We start from the raw sequence: 18,484 nt of genomic DNA on the forward strand, positions 1-18,484 counted from the left end.
CAGCATTACAGAGGGAGGAAAATAATTTTTGTAGGAGAGCTCTGGCAGTACTAGCATCCTCCTCACATTTCATTTGTCACAGCGAACTGGGTCTTACTTACTTGAGTGATCTTATTTGAATTAGACTGCCCTTGCTGTGGCTCTCTGTCTGGCGTAATGAGGATGCCCAATTATCAAGGGCCATAGTCAGTGACTGCCTGACTCATGATAAGGGCATGTCAATCCCATGGTTGTCCTATGTGAAAAATTCACTCGATGAGGATGGTTTATCACATGCTTTTTCCAACACTGCCTCATGTGCATCTATCAATAAAAGACAGGCATGCTCACTGTTAGCCCAATTGCATGACAAGAGGGTTGAGGAGGAATCACAGAAAACAACTGTTGGAAAGTATTTGTCCCTGAACGTGGAGGCTATATTAAATAGTTATACATGGAAAGCCAGAAGGACCTGAGAGCGCTCTTTGCTATTTAGGTTTAGAGCGGACACAGTAAAATATTTAACTTGGGCACAAGTGTATGTCAGCGCAATAATGATGTCACTCAGTCTATGGTTCATTTTCTTTTGTACCGCAAATTGTATCTATTATACACTAAAAGGTTATTGGCTTCACTTTTGAGATCTAGAAATTTGAGACATTATGCCAGAGCATTATGCCAGAGCTTGCCTTTTTCTCCAACGCCTTCCACATGAGGAAACTTGCACTGCTGTAACTCGTTTCCTCTGTGCTGTTTTACGATCATGTAGAACTATGCACTTTACTTAAAATATGTAATGCTGCTATTTATTTTATGGGCTGCTACTGATGCACTTTACCCGCATTCTGAATACAGAGTTTTAATATTTGGTATTGTGCAAGGCACTTTTTAAATATTTATCAGAAATTGATGTATTTACTGTCATTTTTTTAATGTTACTTTCTGCTTGTATTACCAACTGCATAGATTTATTCTGAAGAGAGTGTGTGTGTGTGTGTGTGTCTGTCTTGCACACTCCAACCACCGCTTGTCAATCCTTAACAAGTACTGGAGCACAGACCATCAAGTGTGTGTGTGTGTGTGTGTGTGTGTGTGTGTGTGTGTGTGTGTGTGTCTCTGTGTGTGTCTCTGTGTGTCTCTGTCTCTTCGCGCGTGTTCTCCTACTGGTGGTCCCCAGTAGGTAATTATAGTTAGTACCTAATTTCCATAGACAAATCGTTTTTTTTCGCTAATAACTTTGGCGCCGTTTGACGAATCTTCTTCATGAAAGTTTCAAAAGTAGTTTGCCACTAACGTTAGCTGCTGCATGGAAAGTTTCCGGATGATCCGTGAAGCAGGGGCCGAAAAAATACTTTTTGTATTAAGGGGAGGGGGTGCACATGGCCCCCTTCCCAGGCCAATTTCAGCCCCCGGAGTCTCACCCGACAGGGCCTGGCCTTAATGGAAAAAGGGAGGGGGGCCCGTGCTGCCCTCCTCCAGGTCTGACTTCGACCCCGTTCGCTACTTGCCGAGGCCGCCCTGTTAGGGTCAATAATCTCCTTACAACAGAAAGCGGTCTTTTAATATGTATAACTTGGGGAGTCTGATCCGCCGACAACTGCCGTATGAAGAAGAAGCTTTCCTGACCAGAAATAAGTCCCAAGTGTATCACAATCAAATGTTTAAATACTTTTTTACAATTCTTCGATGCATACTTTAATCATTTAATGACCATGAGAGAATAAGAGACTATAAGGCATTAAGAGAGTCTTTTACCAATGCCAGTTTGCATGTGGTCAAATAATAATTTGAAAGGGATAGTTGTGGGTGATTGAGCCCACCAGTGAACAAGGCTCGAGCTGGGAAAATGTGGTGTCCTGCCATGCTGTATGGTAAAACTCAAAGCACCCATACCAGATGGAATGAGGAGGCATGCAGTGTTTTCCTTTTACAAGGGGTGTGCAGCAATGTTTAGGGGGATTCTCACGCCGAGACCACTCTGTAAGTCGGTAAGCTCCCTACAATGGAAAGCGGTGTATATATATATATATATGTTTAGTTGTTAGGTGGGAAAACAAATGATAAATCAGATGGGAAGAGAGGTGGATGTTTGTAATTGGATATCACAGCATATATTTGAATTTGCGATATTTACCGTTTCAGTCGCAGGGACATGTAGTTATTTTCTCATGATCATGTGCTTTGCTGGTTATGAGCCATCCCGAGATATGAACCAGGAACTTTATCAACAGGCTCTATGGTCATATAGTGTGTGGTTTGTAGCTACAATAGAATTGACCCTAGTCGTGGATATATTACTAGAGTACCTATGTATGCACTAGGTGTGCCACTCTGCCTGCTTATACTAGTGCTGATAAATAGGAACATTTTATGGAAAAGAAGCCAAACTGAGAAACCAAGCAAAGGTAGCTACTTGAAATGTATCCCTCATAAATCCTGTCTTTGTGTCCTCCAAACTTCTTAGAGAATTATCTTGCTAAATCATATTTGCTTTTCCTAATAAGCATATGGCGTAGTTAGATATAATTTATATCACAGCCAAACCGCAGTCAAAATAATCGAATTCTGCATTGTGAATATTTCATTTTCTTGGTTAATTGTCGGCTAGTGCTATAGCCAAAACCACAGAATACTACATTATAGATTGTATCCTTTGTATAGTTGCAGCCTAGCCCCTTCACTTCATTGTTCTGTGACTATTTAATTTTCTTCAATAGTGCTGGGCTAGTGCATTTTCAGTATTCATTTCAAAGCAAAGCACAATTTTTCATTTGTACTCAGCTAGCATACCATTTATTTTATGATAAGGTGTCCATTTACTTTCAGCTACATGTAGCAGTTGGTTATTAAAAGGATGTTATGGCTAATGTACAGGTTTAATAAAGAAAAACAATGAACTCAGCCTTTGTGCTTGCTATACGCATGTCTCTTATTGCAGTGTCATTTTTCCCCCTCTCTGCCATAGCTTTTTATAGGTGGCAGGGCATTTGGTCCTGACGTGTGCTGAAAAACGGGGGGAACTACCAACATGAACGCTACCAAGGGTGGACTGATGCTGTTCTCAGCTAATTCCAATCCATCGTGCATGGAGTTAGCAAAACGGATATCTGAGTGAGTATAGCCCATTGACAATTACTGGAATGTTGACACTGGGCCAGTCAGTCAGAATTTGTGGAGCGTCTGCATTAACTGCAGATTTTTTCTTTCTTGAAACTTAATGTAAACAATGCTCATCTTCATGTGTAGAGTTAAAATTCGATTTGTATTTGCTATTTCGAAACAATCTTTCTAGTTTATGCTGTAGTTTTTTATTTATTTATTTTATTGTGTTTTACATACAATGCAATACAGGATATCCGTTGGTACAGATCGATCGACGTTGCAGAATATAAACTGTTGCGTATAGGCATCTGTTTAATTGGTTCAAGTCAGAGGATTAGTCAATTACTCCGGAACATGCAAAGCTTATTTTTCAATTAAGCTGATGTTGATCTTGTAAATATATAATTGAAACTCTAATGGTAAAATTGAAATGAAGAAGTTTTCAAATAATGGGGTAGTCAATCATGGGGAACCTCCAATGTCATTTATTCTGCTTCCGCTGCAGTAGTGGAGTCTCTGAGCATTCGCCAGAGAGTCTGTTTCAGCTTACAAATTACTCGGCTTATATACATTTTTAGTCCCATAGGAAATAGTGAAGCACAATTATCTCAGCAAAAATATCATAAAACACAAAGGTCCTTGAGAAATGCAGCTGTAGCTGGAAGTTTTCAGACGGCTTACCATTTATCATCAACAGCAGTTGATTAGTTTCCTTCCTTTTTCACAGTGCCTGGTTACACTTTAAACAAACCGTTATTCACTGACCGTGACCACATAATGAGGAGTTTGTAGTATTTATAACTGATCTTATGAGAACATCTGTGCAACATCCTCTTACTTACCGGCTCACAGGCCCTGGTAACAGTTTACAAGACTAAGTGACAGATCAACGCTTTCCTTTAGTGATCTTTGAACGGGAAAAAAAACATTCTGTAGTCAAAGCTTTTCCTGAGACACATAATTCAACTAACCTTTCCATGAACCCAACTGCTCTCAGGTAAGCTAGATAAACATGTATATCACAGGGCTCGAAAAATCCGAAAAATGGTACTAGTCCTGCAGGTCTAGTCCCTTGGAAAATCCCCTCGACCTCACTGCAACCTACTTGACCTCTGTCTCTGAAAACGGAGCAAAAGTGACAAGATAACAAGATTTAAAGGCATCTTTATTGTTCATTCCCTTTGTGAGCAATAAAAATGCCTTTAAATCTTGTTATCTTGTCACTTTTGCTCCGTTTTTAAAGACAGAGGACAAAAGTTAGTTTGTCTTCCTACTCGCCAGAAAGGGCGAGTAGGACCTAAAAATAGCTCGTCCTCATCAATTCTCGCTCGCAAATGCGAGCTGGCGAGTGGATTTGTCGAGCCCTGATATCCCTGGAATAAGTTCACGTGAAGGATATAGAAAAGAGGAAAAAAGCAATAGTATAAAGGATGATCTCTCTCAATCCTTCCTTTGAATGCCATATTTCCATGGACAGTCACTCGATTTCTATGTGCATCATCCGCATAATTTCATGCTGATCAGGGTTTATCTGGGACACCATAGCGAGGTTTAGGGATACATGCTGAGATATATGCAGGTAATACATTAATGAGAATACATACTGTTACCAATATAGATAAGCAAATAAAAAGTCCTTTCAATAACCATGAGCCCCAAGACCCAAAGAAAGGCCCTAAATCATCCCAGAAAGTTCTTTTGGTTCTTTCATGAACTTGATGTCCAATATTACGGAGATTATCCAATGCCTTTTAAACACTTGGTGCATTAGCTGGTATGTAAAGGCAACAATCATTTTTAATCATCCTACAGACTGCACCCTTCTCAGCTAATATCACGTCAAAAATTAACTGGTTTTGTGGAACCACGATACCCATAGCAAACATTTCTACCATTTAGGTTTCCCAATGCTAGTTAGGTTTCATTTACAGTTGGCTCTAGTAAACTGCCAATTTGTCTTATTTGTCTGGAATTAAGGGCTACTCTCAGCATCAGTGTTATTCTTTTTCCTAAGTCACTGTCTTCTTAGGCATCTGTAACAGTCAGAATTATTCTTCTCTTTTCCTTAAGTATGGTGTTGGGGTTTACCAATGTATGTTTTCGTAAGTGATTATTTAGTTTGTGTCCTATGGAAGAGGGAATACCTATCCTATGTAACTGGATCCTCCCAGTCTATTTGCATCCAGGTGTATGCACTTTCCCCCATATAAAATACACTTGTTTGCCCAGGTCCATGGGGTATCCTAATTAAAAGGTGTTGCTTATGTTAAAGTACTGTTCGCATTCACTGTATCCCACTTAATCTCTTCCTTCGTCCACTAAATGGATGCTCCCCTTTAACCTAGGCCTTAATCCCAGAGGTACCTGGACAGGAGGGGCTGTACCAATCCATATGAAATGCAGACCTTTGCTACAATGTGTTGTATTATTAAGGGTTCTTCTTCCTTATTTCCTGACATAGCCCATTGTATACAACTAGAAGGCATAGCAACATGTATATTATATTCTGATAATTTCATTGTGGATAGTCTAATTCATTTCTGCTCTGTCACAAAAGTAAGGATCTTAAATAAAGACCAAAATGCATAGCATGATGCATTAAATGGTAGATGCATATGTAAGAAATGGTAACCCCATTTCACCTCAACAGGCATCTGCATACATATCCAGCAGTCTGAATACATTCATCATTTGAATTGCAACATTGTTCCTATACTCAGCATGATTGGCTCCCTGTGAGGAAGAGCTTTTTTTCACAGCTATATGCATACTCTTCCCAGTGCTCGTCACAAAGGGTCCAATCATCTCTCCTCCCTCGTCAACCGGTACATCTCAGGCAGGTCACTCAGATCTTCCTCAGCCAGGAAAGTCTCGATTCCCAGGTTCTGGAAAGTCAGATGGGGCATCCGGTTCATTTCCGGGCTGCTGCCAAGTTATGGAATTCCCTGTCTGCCCACACTGCTAAACTCTTTTGTCTCATTCAAGAAATCTTTAAAAACGTGGCTTTTCTCATTGTAGGCTCTCTTGCTTTCTGTGCTTATGGGCTTTGTTTTTTGGGCATAGGGCTTAGATACCCTCTGAGTTAACGTGCTCTATAAATTCTCTTTTCATTTCATTTCAGTCTGCCAGTCAGTCTCATGAGGGTTCAATTTAGTGGTGGCATTTGGAGTACTACACATGCTTAGAAGGGCTGTGAGCAATGTATCCACTGAAGTGAATTCATTCTCTGCACTTATCTTCACAGATGTTACTTGAAGAATACCATTCATCTTCTCCATATCTACACATGGCATTGCGTCCCAAATGTGCAGGACCATGAATTTGTAAGGCCCAAATTATACTCTACAGATTTAGGCAACCTAATTATTCCAGTAGGTCCTACCCAAATTCCATCAGCCTCGGTACCCTCCTTTAGCCGTTCAACCTTTTCTTCATCAGTTACATTGTGTTGTATCAAATGGGTATCCATGTTTATATTGCATTCTATCTACGTGTAATGCTTGTTCTGGTTGAGCCACATACATAGTACTTGTCTCAGCTAAGGTATTCGTTTTAGCAGTTTGATCAGCATAATTGTTAATTCTACTTACATCATCAGTTCATTTCTGATGGGCAGCATATTTAATAATTGATAAAGCTTAGGGCAAAGCCAGTGCATTGACGAGGCGCACAATTAAGGTAACTTGTGTTTGTTTTTGTTGCTTTTTTATAGCCTCGCTAGAGGTCAGAAATCCTCTTTCCTCCCAAAGTCTACCAAAATCATGCACAACCCCAAAGGCACATTGGCGGTCAGTATAGATGTTTACTGCCAAATCTGTACTTAATTATCACGCTTGGCGAGGTCTATTATTTCCACTGCTTGGGCTGACAATTGGCATATTCGTCTTGTCTCTACTACTGTTTGCAATGTAGTTATAGCATAAGCTGCTCTAGTTTCTTACATTGGTAGTTTAAACATGACCCATCGACCCATACATCTGCATCTCTTTTCAATAAAAGCTTTGTCTGACATATCAATTCTGCCTTTAGTTTGTTGTTCTGTCACCAATATACAATCATGCAGGTCTGTCAAGTGATCCTCCACAGGCATTAATGTGGCTTTGTTCAAAGAAGTACAACAATGCGAAGTAATATTGTCAGCCGACAATCGAATCAGTTTGTACCTAGTCAATCAGGTATTGGTCAAGTGCTGTGTACGAGTTTTATTTAATAATCAACAGGGTGAGTTTTTTTTTGTTGTTGTTTTTTTTTGTTTCCAAAACCTTTATTTGCAAGTAGGAGATACACAGGGCTAGCTGCCCACAGTTCACATGACAATAACTGGGCACCGCCCATACGGGTGAGTCACCCCACCAATACTTAACACAGCCATTCAGCCGACATCCCGGAGGACCGGCGGCGTCTCGGTTGCCCAACGTGGGAGCAATACATCCTTCAGTGACTGGCTGCTGTGTGCAGCCCCGTCGCCACCAGCCTATGTAAAAGCCTGTAGTTATCTCAGGGAATCAGGGACTGTCAGCCCGAGCTGGCGAACCCAGCCACGCTCCCATGCACTCCACTCACAACCCCTCCCCCCACCCCCCCACCCTCCCTTCGCACGCACACTGTCCCGTCCGGTCATCCTTCCCCCATCTGTGTGTTTCCGTCGTCACGTCAGCCCACCCCTGCCAGTCACCACACTCCGCCCCTATCATACCGTTTCCCAATCCATACCGCACTGTCACTCTTCACGTTGCCCCCGCACCAACCACCCTGCGAGTCCTGCTACAGTCCTTCACGCCGGACCCCCCGACTATCGTCCTCGCCATATCGCCAAATCAACAGGGTGAGTTACTTACACATTCTGTATATTTCTTAAAATCAAACTCTCACATTGTTCTACAGAGTCTGCTGCCCTCAGACATTTGGGAAGTGCTCTGGCTACAGGGTCTAATATTGGAGACAGATATGCACAGGGTCTGTTCAGACCCACGTGTTCATGTGTGAGTACTGCAAGGGCACATCCTTCTCGCTCATATTTAAAGAGGTGGAACTCTTTAGTGTTATCTGGAATCTCCAATGCTGGAGACTCACAAAGAGCCTTTTTAATAGTGTGAAAAAATTCCTGATCCAGGAGACAGGGTCTGTTACATCCTTGTGTGTCCGGTCTTGTGAAGGTTTGGAAATGAGTGAAACATTTGTTGCCCACTGCCTGTAAGACCCTGCCATTCCTAGAAATTAATGTACTTCATGTTGTCGTGGGAGCAGGATGTTGCATTATTGCACTAATCCATTCAGGTGATATTCTCCTCTCTCCTTTGGAAATCAGGTCTCCCAAATCGGACACCTGTTTTCTACAAAACTGTAATTTCTTTGGTTATTCTTTGTGATCATGGGTTGCTAAGAAGTTTAGCATATTTATAGTGGCCTACGTACACTGTTCTTCCGTATTGGCTGTTACAAGAGGATTGTCTACATATTGAATCAATGCACCCCGGGTTTCAAAATATGTTGATCAAGGTCTGCCTTTAATATTTGTGATTTATATATGGTAGGAGATTCTGTATGCCTTTGAGAAGTCTGTGTCCAAGAAAAGCTGTGCCCCCTAAAGGCAAAGGTGGAATAGATATTGACTATTGGGGTGTAGGGGAATGGAGAAGAATGCATTTGTAAAATTTATGACTGAAAAATAAGTGGCTGAAGGGGGTATGGTGGTAAGAATGGTGGTGGGGTTTGGCATTACTGGGCTGTACTACATTGTTAATTGCGCAAAGGTCTTGCACGAGACGCCTCTCATCAAGTTTTGAGGGCTCCTTACTTTGTTTACCCACCAGTAGAATCGTGGAATTACAGACACTCCCCTTTGTTTGTAACACAACTCCCTCCTTAAACAATGCTGCTTTTATTTCCCTTCTATTCCCACCTCTCCCTCCTGTAAAATATTTTTGTTCAAAACAACATGAATAGCCTCAGCATTCAATATTCTTCCCACATCAGATTTGTTTAAAGCCCAGACATCAACTGTTACATTGTTTTGCATTCAATCAGGTAAACAATCCAAAACATTAGATTCAACATCAGTGTGATGGACACACATTTCAGATATAAATGGATAGTCATCACTGCATTCAAAGAAAACACCATCTGGTGTACATTTTATGACCGCATTAATCCTTCTCAATAAATCAAGACACAATAAATTGAAGGTACTTTTGTCAGAAACCACAACATGTTTGTTCGTTATTGGACCAATGGTTAACGTCGCAGGTTGACCATTATGGCTTGGAATGGCAACATTTTAAACCACAACAGGGGTGTTGGTCATCACCGAAAGGGGTAAGTGGGGAACAGTATTAGCGGATACTGTGGCACAGGTGGCACCAGTGTCTTTGTGGAACTTAACATTATGACCATGTACCTCTCCTTGAACATAGGGACCCTTCTGGTCACCTGACAATGCAGACACAATTATTCCTATTTCCCCTCTGAGGGACCTCTATGCTTCATTGTAATTGTCAATATAAGTGCATTAGACCATCTTTTGATGTGGGGCCTGCTGTAGTCGCTGGTCAAAAATAATTCCTGTTTATTGGACCCAGTGGAAGCACGGAATGAATTGAGTTGCAGTAGTGGGGTAATACCAGATTGGAAATTGTTTGGGTTATTGTGACATTTATTCTTCCAATGATCATTAGCACCACAAGTATGAAATTCTTGGTCTGACTGAGAGGAGTGGGCTCCCCATCTACCCTGTCTTCGTCCCCTGAAACCTCCACCTCTCTGGGTCTGCGTGCTGCAACGGAATCCCCTTCCCCATCCCTTATTAGTGGTATTAAACATCTGTAACTCTTGAATCATCAGTTTGGTTTTAGTATCCTTATTTTGCTTCTCTTGTTGGTCTTGCTTTGATTTTCAACATCAACAGGAATGTTGAGCATTAGCCATTATCTTGTTGAGTAGTTTCAGTGACCAGCAAGGAATAACTATCTGTAGGTGTTTCTTAATGGTGGGCAGTAGCCCCTGTACATTCACTAGGGCAGAAGTAGAACCAAGGTCATCTATATTTATCCCACTATGGGCCTTAAAAGCCTTCCTCAGCTTCTCATAATTGCTGTGAACAGATTTGTCCTTCTATTTAACCACCTGAAATATTATATTCCAATCAATACTTTTACTAGGTGCCAGTTCATTGAGACAGTCTAGAACATTTTGTGGCAGGTCCAGTGTCATGGGAAAGAGAACCATCGTCTTGTATATCTGGCTCTTCCTTTGGCCACTGCACATTTTTTTATTTTTTATTTAAATATGTTTTTATTTTTTAACTGAACGGTCAGCACAAGACAGTTTTGCATGATAAGTCCGCAGAAAATTGATCTCAAACCGTTGCATACATTTTTTTCAACCGCAAGGCTACCCCCCCCCACCACTCCCCCCACCAGGGATTCTCGTAAACTAGTATTTGCCACCAGTGCATTTTCGCTTTGGTTATTTGAATGCGTTCTGAACCTAGGAACAATAGTGACTGTGGCCTCACCAATGATCATTAGAGCATTGTGTCCTCGGGCCACCGAGTCGGAGTCCATTGTTTGGTATGTGCTGCGGACTGCTGCGTGTGGTCGCCAGTGTCAAGTCCAAAGTGCCGTTACCACGGGTCCCAGATTTTATGGAATTTGTTGCGGCACCCTCTGCTATGGTATGCAGTCTGCTCGGCCGTCATGTATATGTCCATACACCTTGTCCACTCATGAATAGTCGGCTTATCTGCCACCCCTATCTCTTGGCTATATCTCTTTTGTTTACGATCAGCCCCAGGGAGGCAAAAATTAATTGTGTTGTGGTGATATTGACCTCGCTTGGTGTCCCTAGAATCACAAACCTGGGTTCCATTGCCAACGTCACCCCAACACAGTTCCAAAAAGTCCAATTACCTGCGTGCAGTATTGTTGAAGTTCGAGACATGCCTTAACCGTGTGGAGGAAGTTGCTGTCGGTCGCAGTGCAGGTCAAGCAAAATGGCGATTCCACCCTCCCCATCTTATGCAATCTGTCTCTGTCATAGTATGTTCGGTGTAGTATCTTAAACTGAATTAGCCGGAGTCTTGCCTTTATGGCGACTTCCCGGGGGTGCATTAACGTCGCCTCCCAATCTGTCTTCCATGGCCCCCACCATCCTCTCCCACCGTGATCAGAGTCACACGAGCCTATCTGGGATATTGTTGTTAATGGTTTTGTACGTAAATGAGACCGCTTTGTGCAAGCTCTTCTTGCAAAAACCTTCCCTCCAGAGGCGCATATTCTGGGAGTTGGTCGCTCTGGATATTCTCTGCCTGCCAGGCGTGGTGCGTACTTTAAAAAAAATTGGGAGTTGTTCATGCCGTATTCTTGCTGAAGCTTGGCCCATGTTTTGAGCTTCCCTTATTAGGTCTCGCCTGGCGAACGCAGCGCAAAGCGCTGCTGTGGCCAGCGAGATCTATTGTTGCTGTCTTGCCTCGGAAGTGGGACAGGAGATGGGCACGCGCAGGCTTTTGGCGGATTGGAGCCTGTGTACGCGCTTGTAAAGACGCGCTTTCATGTAACGTGTACAGCCAACGCGGCGTGCACATCTCCTGTCGCTCTTCCGTCGTCAACAGCCTCATGCACTTTCACTTTTAATTCCCCCGTCGGAGACAGCTTGTTACCTCCGGTACGGTTGCGGCGTAGTCCGGATTCTCGGGTCACTCTGTAGCCGACCCGGTGCCTGGTTAGTCTGTTCGCACCAGCTCACATACCTGGCCAGCTCTTCCTGCAAAATCTCAGCGCGCTCACATGTAAGCAGGAAGGGGTAAGTTTACTTTCAGTTACAACGGAAAGGGCGGGTCGGTCGCGTCTGCCGAACTGGCTTTTCCAATCCTGCTTACCTAGATAACCGCCGAGTTTTGGAGAGCGCTAGCTTAAGTACCTGTGGTCATTTGCGCCTCCCTCAAGAAACCGGTATTAAATCCTGATACTCGGGTGGTTTGTAAATACAAATTGGGAAAAGGCGCCTTTCATTATTTATGTATTGCAGAGGTAAAAACAAGTAAAAGTACGGGAGATGAATCTTTTCTTCTCCCTCCTCATTCTCACAGTATTGCTTTCATTATAAAATCAACAAGCATTTGCAATGCAATAGGTCTTGCATTATTTAAGTTTGAGCTATTGGCATTGCTAAATAATGCAACACCAATAGCTCAAAGTTTAATAATGCGAGACCTATTGCATTGCAAATGCTTGTTCAACTATGTCCCCTATCATGGAGAACCCCTTGAGATCCCAGGCCTCAAACCCTGCGATCTTGCGTAGTTCCCTGAACCAAGTCCCCCCTCCCCCCCCCCCCCCCCCCCCCCCCCCAGTGGAGTGTTTTTCGTCATCCGTCCTGTCCAGCCCATGGTCTTAGTCGCCCTCGTCCACGCCGCCAGGGTCACCTGAGTTGCAGAACTGCACCTTTTGATCAGTTTTGACCTCAGCCCGCAGTTATAAAGGTATAATTATGGAAACATAGTATCACGGTCTTTCCAGGTCAAATCAACTCATTTCAATACCTAGTGTACCTTCGAATGCATGCGTCCAGGCTCTCTTGTACATTAAGAAACTCTTTAGTAAAAGTTTATAGATCCATGGGGGTATAAACTTAATGACTCGTCTCCGTTGCCGTACCTGGGACTTCCCTCTTAGAAAGAACCTTACAAGCGCTAGTGTCGGGCTCTAAAACGATCAGTGGACCAGATGAGTTTGTAGAAGTCCCATTCCCAGACAGTGAGTTGTCTGTAACAGTCTGACCTGAAGCGTGTCTGATTTTGCAACTTCAGTCTATTTTCCTTTTTTTGTCTTTTACCTTCCTCTGTCTCATTCCCATTTGCCCGCCTGATTCCCTCCATTCCTGCATCGTTGGTTATAGTTCATCTATCCAACTCCTAGCTTCTTCTCTATCCCATTCTCCTTTACCCAGTTCCACACAGTCCTTTATTAATTCAGTGTTCCATGGTGCTACTAATTTCTCTTTATCACTAGGGTGCTGCTGAGCAAATAAAAAGAGCATCAGTATGTGCTTGATATACGCAAATCTCCCATCTCCTGCTCCACACTATCCATTGCTCTTTTCTCCAATGCAATTAGTGCTGAATCATCTCCACTCAAATGTTGGGCTAAGTCCCTCGAGCTCTGAATCTCTTGGGGTGTCGCTCCTTGACCTGTGCTTCTCCCCTTATTCCTGATACTACTTTTACATTTTTTCCTTTTGACCACATTCTCTGACCAGTCATCACCTGCCTCAGTCTCACTGTAGAGCGGAGGCCTTTTATCCAAAAGTTTGTCTATTATTAGATCGGCCTCCTCCGGTTGTTGCTCCGAAGGCTGTGTCACAAAAGCTTTACTTTCTGACAAAGCATCTTCATGCCACTGTTCCTTACTCTTCTGCACTCTCTTGGCCTGTCTAAATTCCTGTAATTCCTGTTTCAATGTATTACGTACTGTCCCCTTCATCTGTTTTGCACACCTCAGTTGTCTGGCATACGTCTCCCGTCGATTCAAGCAATCAAACTGTGCCAATCTAATCTTCTTTTACTGCCTTTTTTCTCCATGCAGTGTCTTAAGTACTGTATGTTTGGCATCTGTGGCTGTAGATTCATATGCTTTGCATACTCCTGCCATGTAGTGTTTGGTCCGGATGTGTTCAAGTTGTTTTTCTTCAAAGAAGTCTTTCACGTCATGAGGTAAAGAGACTCCGCCTCTCTGTGATATTGTGCCTAGTCATCCACTCCATTGTCAGATTGTTTTCTTTCTGCGGTCAGCTTTGAACATGTTCTTCAGCGATCCGGTTTGAGACCGCTTTTGGGCTTCCTTCGGTTCATTGATCCGTTCTTTACTCATCAGTATTGTTTTCTTTTGTGTTACCTTTCGAAAACAGAAGCAATCCTTCGAGCTCGATTGTCAATTCGACTTTCTCGGGGCCCAACCTTCAGACCTCCCCATTCGGGACTTTTCCACTTCGGCCTTGTTTTCCTATCTCACCGGATTCGACCAACAATATAGTGCTGATGGACCGAACTCCATTGCCGTTCTGTCCCAACTGCCACGCAATGTACCCTCATACAGACTTTCATTAGGTTTGCAACTTTTGTCTCTATCCTGACCACAACAAAGAAAATAGTGATGCCTGTCTATCTTTTCGATCAAAGAAAACGTTGTTGGATCGTAGGGTGTGTATTAAAGAGATTTAGTGCCGAGATCTGGAGGAGACACCTGACATCTTTGGCAAACACTTTGTGGAACACACGGAGGAGGAGTTACACAGGGCATCGGCAGCAGAGGAAGAGGCCTTTTCAGTTTCAGACTCAGCATCCAAACCTGAGATCGTCTGGCCTTCAAATACAGGACTTGCCTTCGGCACAACGCGCACTGAGTATCTATGTCCCTGCCCAACTCACTAAGAGACATTCGGTCTCGACTGAAGTTACAGCTCCCCGGCACCACTGCCATCAGGCTATGGTCAGCACCGAGTATTATTCAAGGCTGCCCCGCTCTCTGGCCTGGCACCAAAAGCCAAGCCGGAACTTATTACTTCGAGCCGACCAATCTCGGTGCTGAGTAAACCAGCTATTGCATCGGCACAGAGTGCCCACTCCTCCACTGCTTCGCCTCCGACCACTCCCCACTCTGGCACTGAAACAAAAAACACGTTCAGCACCAAAACCATTACTTTCGACACTGGAATCTATCCTTGAAACTATGAAGTTGTCAAGAATTCCTGTCATACGAGGGGAGGAAAACGGTAACCAGCGAAAACGGACTACATCTCCCAGGACGCTTAGCGGTTGAGAGGTTATGTAAACAGGAGAGCTGTTACATAACTCAAGGGAAACACGCCCTTATGTAAACAGGAGAGCTGTTACATAACTCAAGGGAAACACGCCCTTATGTAAACAGGAGAGCTGTTACATAACTCAAGGGAAACACGCCCTTATGTAAACAGGAGAGCTGTTACATAACTCAAGGGAAACACGCCCTTATGTAAACAGGAGAGCTGTTACATAACTCAAGGAAAACACGCCCTATAAAGGGAGGAACCGGGAGGTACAAGGCTGTCGGATATTGTGTTTACACCGACGTACCTGCTTCGTGAAGAGCAGTGTTCCGGAGTGGTGCTCCAGTAAGGCAAGAACGGAGGTAGGTCGAGTCGTTACTCCCTGGGCCGTGTCTTGCCCCATCGTCACCTGTGAAGGACCCGGAAGCTCTACCGGTCAACCATTGAGCTTCGCTTTTTGACTCGGCTGAGTCCAAGCGCAGTGGCGCTTTTGCTGGTTGGAGTCGTAACTCCCAGCCCGACCAGAGACACAGGGACTGCCAGCTGTAACGCACACCAGGAGGTGTTTGCCGCGTTACAGACTCGGAAGTCCACAGGATCGATCGAGCGGCTGCTCTCGGTTCAGTCGTCTTGCTTGTGATTGGGGTATCGGTGACGCATCACCAGGAGGTGACTCCGCGTCCCGGTGCAGTCTGAGGAAGAGGTTGAGCGGCTGCTCCCTTCAGGTAGAGACCCCGGCTGGGTGTTTCCCTGACTCCTCGATTCTCCCCAACACTCTTCGTGCCCCTCACAGCCTACCGATTGGCATTGTCGGCCATTTCATTTCTGCCCTCTGTTGGCATATGTCGGGATCGGCGTATATGCAGAGGACGGTTAGGACCATCCGTGCTGTGGGCTGGTAACGTACTTAGCCTGGAGGATTCCAGTGACTATAACTTTTGTTTGTTCTTTGTATGTTATTTGCCTTCATTAAAAGAACTAACCCTTCACAAGTGGTTGCGTCCTCATTGTCGTGTCTGTTAAACGATCCTGAGACGTTCAGGGCGTTACAGAAGTAAAGACTAGACCTGAAGCAGAAGTTACATATTCAGCCTTCTACTGGCCGGAGTTTGGCAACTGCAGCTTTTTTTGGAGGAGACCATTGATATACCGGTACCTGCGAAGAAACACAAAAAGGACATTGCAACTATTCCTTTGCAGCCACCTTTGCCTGATTACTCTCCACCTCCTCCCTCACCACACCACCACCTTCCTCACATAGTGACACAAGAGATATTACTGCACAGGGTTTTCCACAGTCGGATACAGTGTATCAAGGGGAGATGACGATGATAGTCAGCCCACTGATCGATGGGGCAACTATGACATAGACCCTCCCTGGATAATGACCCAGTCCTTTACCAGGATAAACCATCACCCCCGGATTATTAAACATGCTTTCAAGAACTTAGAGCTAGGGTAGCTGAGTGTCACCAGGTCCCCTTACACAAAGTTCCTCTTTGAAACACTCTTGTCTACTAATAGAGCATGTCAATATCAGCCCATGCTAAAAGGGATGCTATGTTACTCAGATGACCTCTTTAAAGATACAGCACGAGCACGGATCATTACACCACATGTAGATAAAAAATACTGCAAAGCTAAAATAACTTTGCCCACACCTCCTAGAGCACACTTACTCGTAAAATAGGAGTATCTATGGCTTTTCTGGGCAATATACCAATAGCTAAAATTTGTAAAGCAGCTACATGGTCGGCCCCACACACTATCAATAAACATTACTGTGTGGATGTTTTTGCACGGCAACAAGCAAATGTAGCACAAGCAGGGCTACGTACTCTTTTTCAAACAACTGCAACACCCACTGGTTAGCCACCGCTTTTTGGAGGGCACTGGTTTATAGTTAATGCAAAGCATGTGTATCTATAGCCACACATGCTATCGAACGGACTATGTTACTTACCCTGTAGGCATCTGTTCGTGGCATGTAGTGCTGTAGATTCACATGTGCCCACTGTCCTTCCTGGACGCCTGTGGCTGTTGCAGTACCTAGTTACACGATCATATGCATGGTCATTCTCACCCGACTGTGGGAAAACAATCTAACAATGGAGTTGACGCCCATGTGCAATATCACCAAGAGGAGGAGTCATTTTTCCTTGTGACTCCTTTGAAGAAAAACAACTTGCACACATCCGGACCCAAAATTAGATGCAGGAGTATGCAAAGCATGTGAATCTACAGCACTACATGCCACGAACAGATGTTTACAGGGTAGGTAATGTAATCCTTTCGCCAAGTCAAAGGTTTCCTCTAAAAGTAATTTGAAATAAATATTGTCCTTAGTATACTCATGTCATTGGTTAAAAAATAAACCTGTTGATATAGAAACCTTTGCCGTTATTTCATGGGCTGGAGACCCTTCGGCTGGCGAAGGCTGACTCTGGTCTAACCTGCTACATTTGCTAAAGGCTTGACCCGTTATTAAAATTAACCGTAGGCTCGGGGCGTGGTCTGCCGAGCTGCGGCATGGCCGCTCTGTGAGCGAGCTCTGCCGGCCGAGAAACAATCCTGCGTTCAGCCTTACAAACTGAGAGCTAATGCCGAGCTAACATCCACCCACCGACAGCGGAATACCTTAGGAGTCGATTGCCGTGACTCACATCTGTGTGTCCCGCTCTGGAGCTGATTTATGCGCCCTACAGCGTGGAGGTCGGCGACGGAAGCACATCCAGACACTGCATGGGTGGGCAGACCTTGCAATCGAGCCCCTGGCGGCTGGTGTGGTGTGGTGCGGGCCTCGGCCGAGACGACTGCGAGGTGCTCCCTTCTCCCTGGTGTCCCCCAGAGGCAGCACCATTTCCTTCCGTGGAGCTGTGCAGCCTCGCTGAATGACCCGCTGCACACGGTTCGGTCTTAGAAGGTGTGGCGCGGTGGAGAAGTGGTTGTGCAGTACCCGTGAACTGTAGGCGCCATTTTGTACCACATGGGAGCTCAACTTAGCCTTCTTTGGCGGCACACATTGGGCTGGAGATCGGATCCTTTCTGTCCACGGGCAAAAATACCTATCAACGCCTTTGAGGGACCTCAATCAGTGTGCACCTTGCCCCTGGCTGTGCAGCATGAGTCATCTTGATCCTGTGGTCCTAGTCCCTATGCAGCGGCCATCTTGCGAGAGAGGCCTTTGTGGCAGAGTGCTTCTCGTTAGTGCTGAAAACATACAGAAAGCGATAGGAGGACGCTCAGGGTGAACCCTCTTGGTGCCACTATGGTCTAATAGATTGGTTATCAGTCAAGGAGCAGTCTTTAGTAGGAGTGTGTGCCGATCTCTACAGGTGTGTCCGCTTGCTGGTCGTGGTGCTGGGGGGCCACCTATGCTTCCCTGTGGGCTGAGACTGTGCATTGACCCACACTTACTCAACATAGGCTGCAACGTACGGGAGAGAGGGTCGTGGATGTGTGAACTGTGCCTCGACGGGCGGAGAGGCTCTGCAGCTGAGACTGGTGACACCGGCATGAGATATGGGGTAACAAGATGCTAAGCAGCGGAAGTTAAACTTCGACCAGCGGAGGATGACTAGATTCACGGAATCTGACCCCGAAG

At 44.5% G+C, this 18,484-nt stretch overlaps 1 protein-coding gene across 6 annotated transcripts in view; it reads left to right on the top strand.

Annotated features, from left to right (window-relative positions):
* PRPSAP2 (phosphoribosyl pyrophosphate synthetase associated protein 2) overlaps nt 1-18,484 on the top strand; it is a 598,092-nt gene that overhangs the window by 198,337 nt on the left and 381,271 nt on the right. For all 6 annotated transcript variants that reach the window (XM_085628991.1, XM_085628988.1, XM_085628989.1 and 3 more), the window contains exon 2: nt 2,945-3,090. In XM_085628991.1, coding sequence (XP_085485117.1) covers nt 3,008-3,090 — 83 coding nt within the window. In that variant the 5' untranslated portion in view covers nt 2,945-3,007. The remainder of the gene's footprint in view (nt 1-2,944; nt 3,091-18,484) is intronic.

The sequence above is a fragment of the Triturus cristatus genome, chromosome 10, assembly GCF_964204655.1.
Source record: "Triturus cristatus chromosome 10, aTriCri1.1, whole genome shotgun sequence".
Taxonomy (NCBI): domain Eukaryota; kingdom Metazoa; phylum Chordata; class Amphibia; order Caudata; family Salamandridae; genus Triturus; species Triturus cristatus.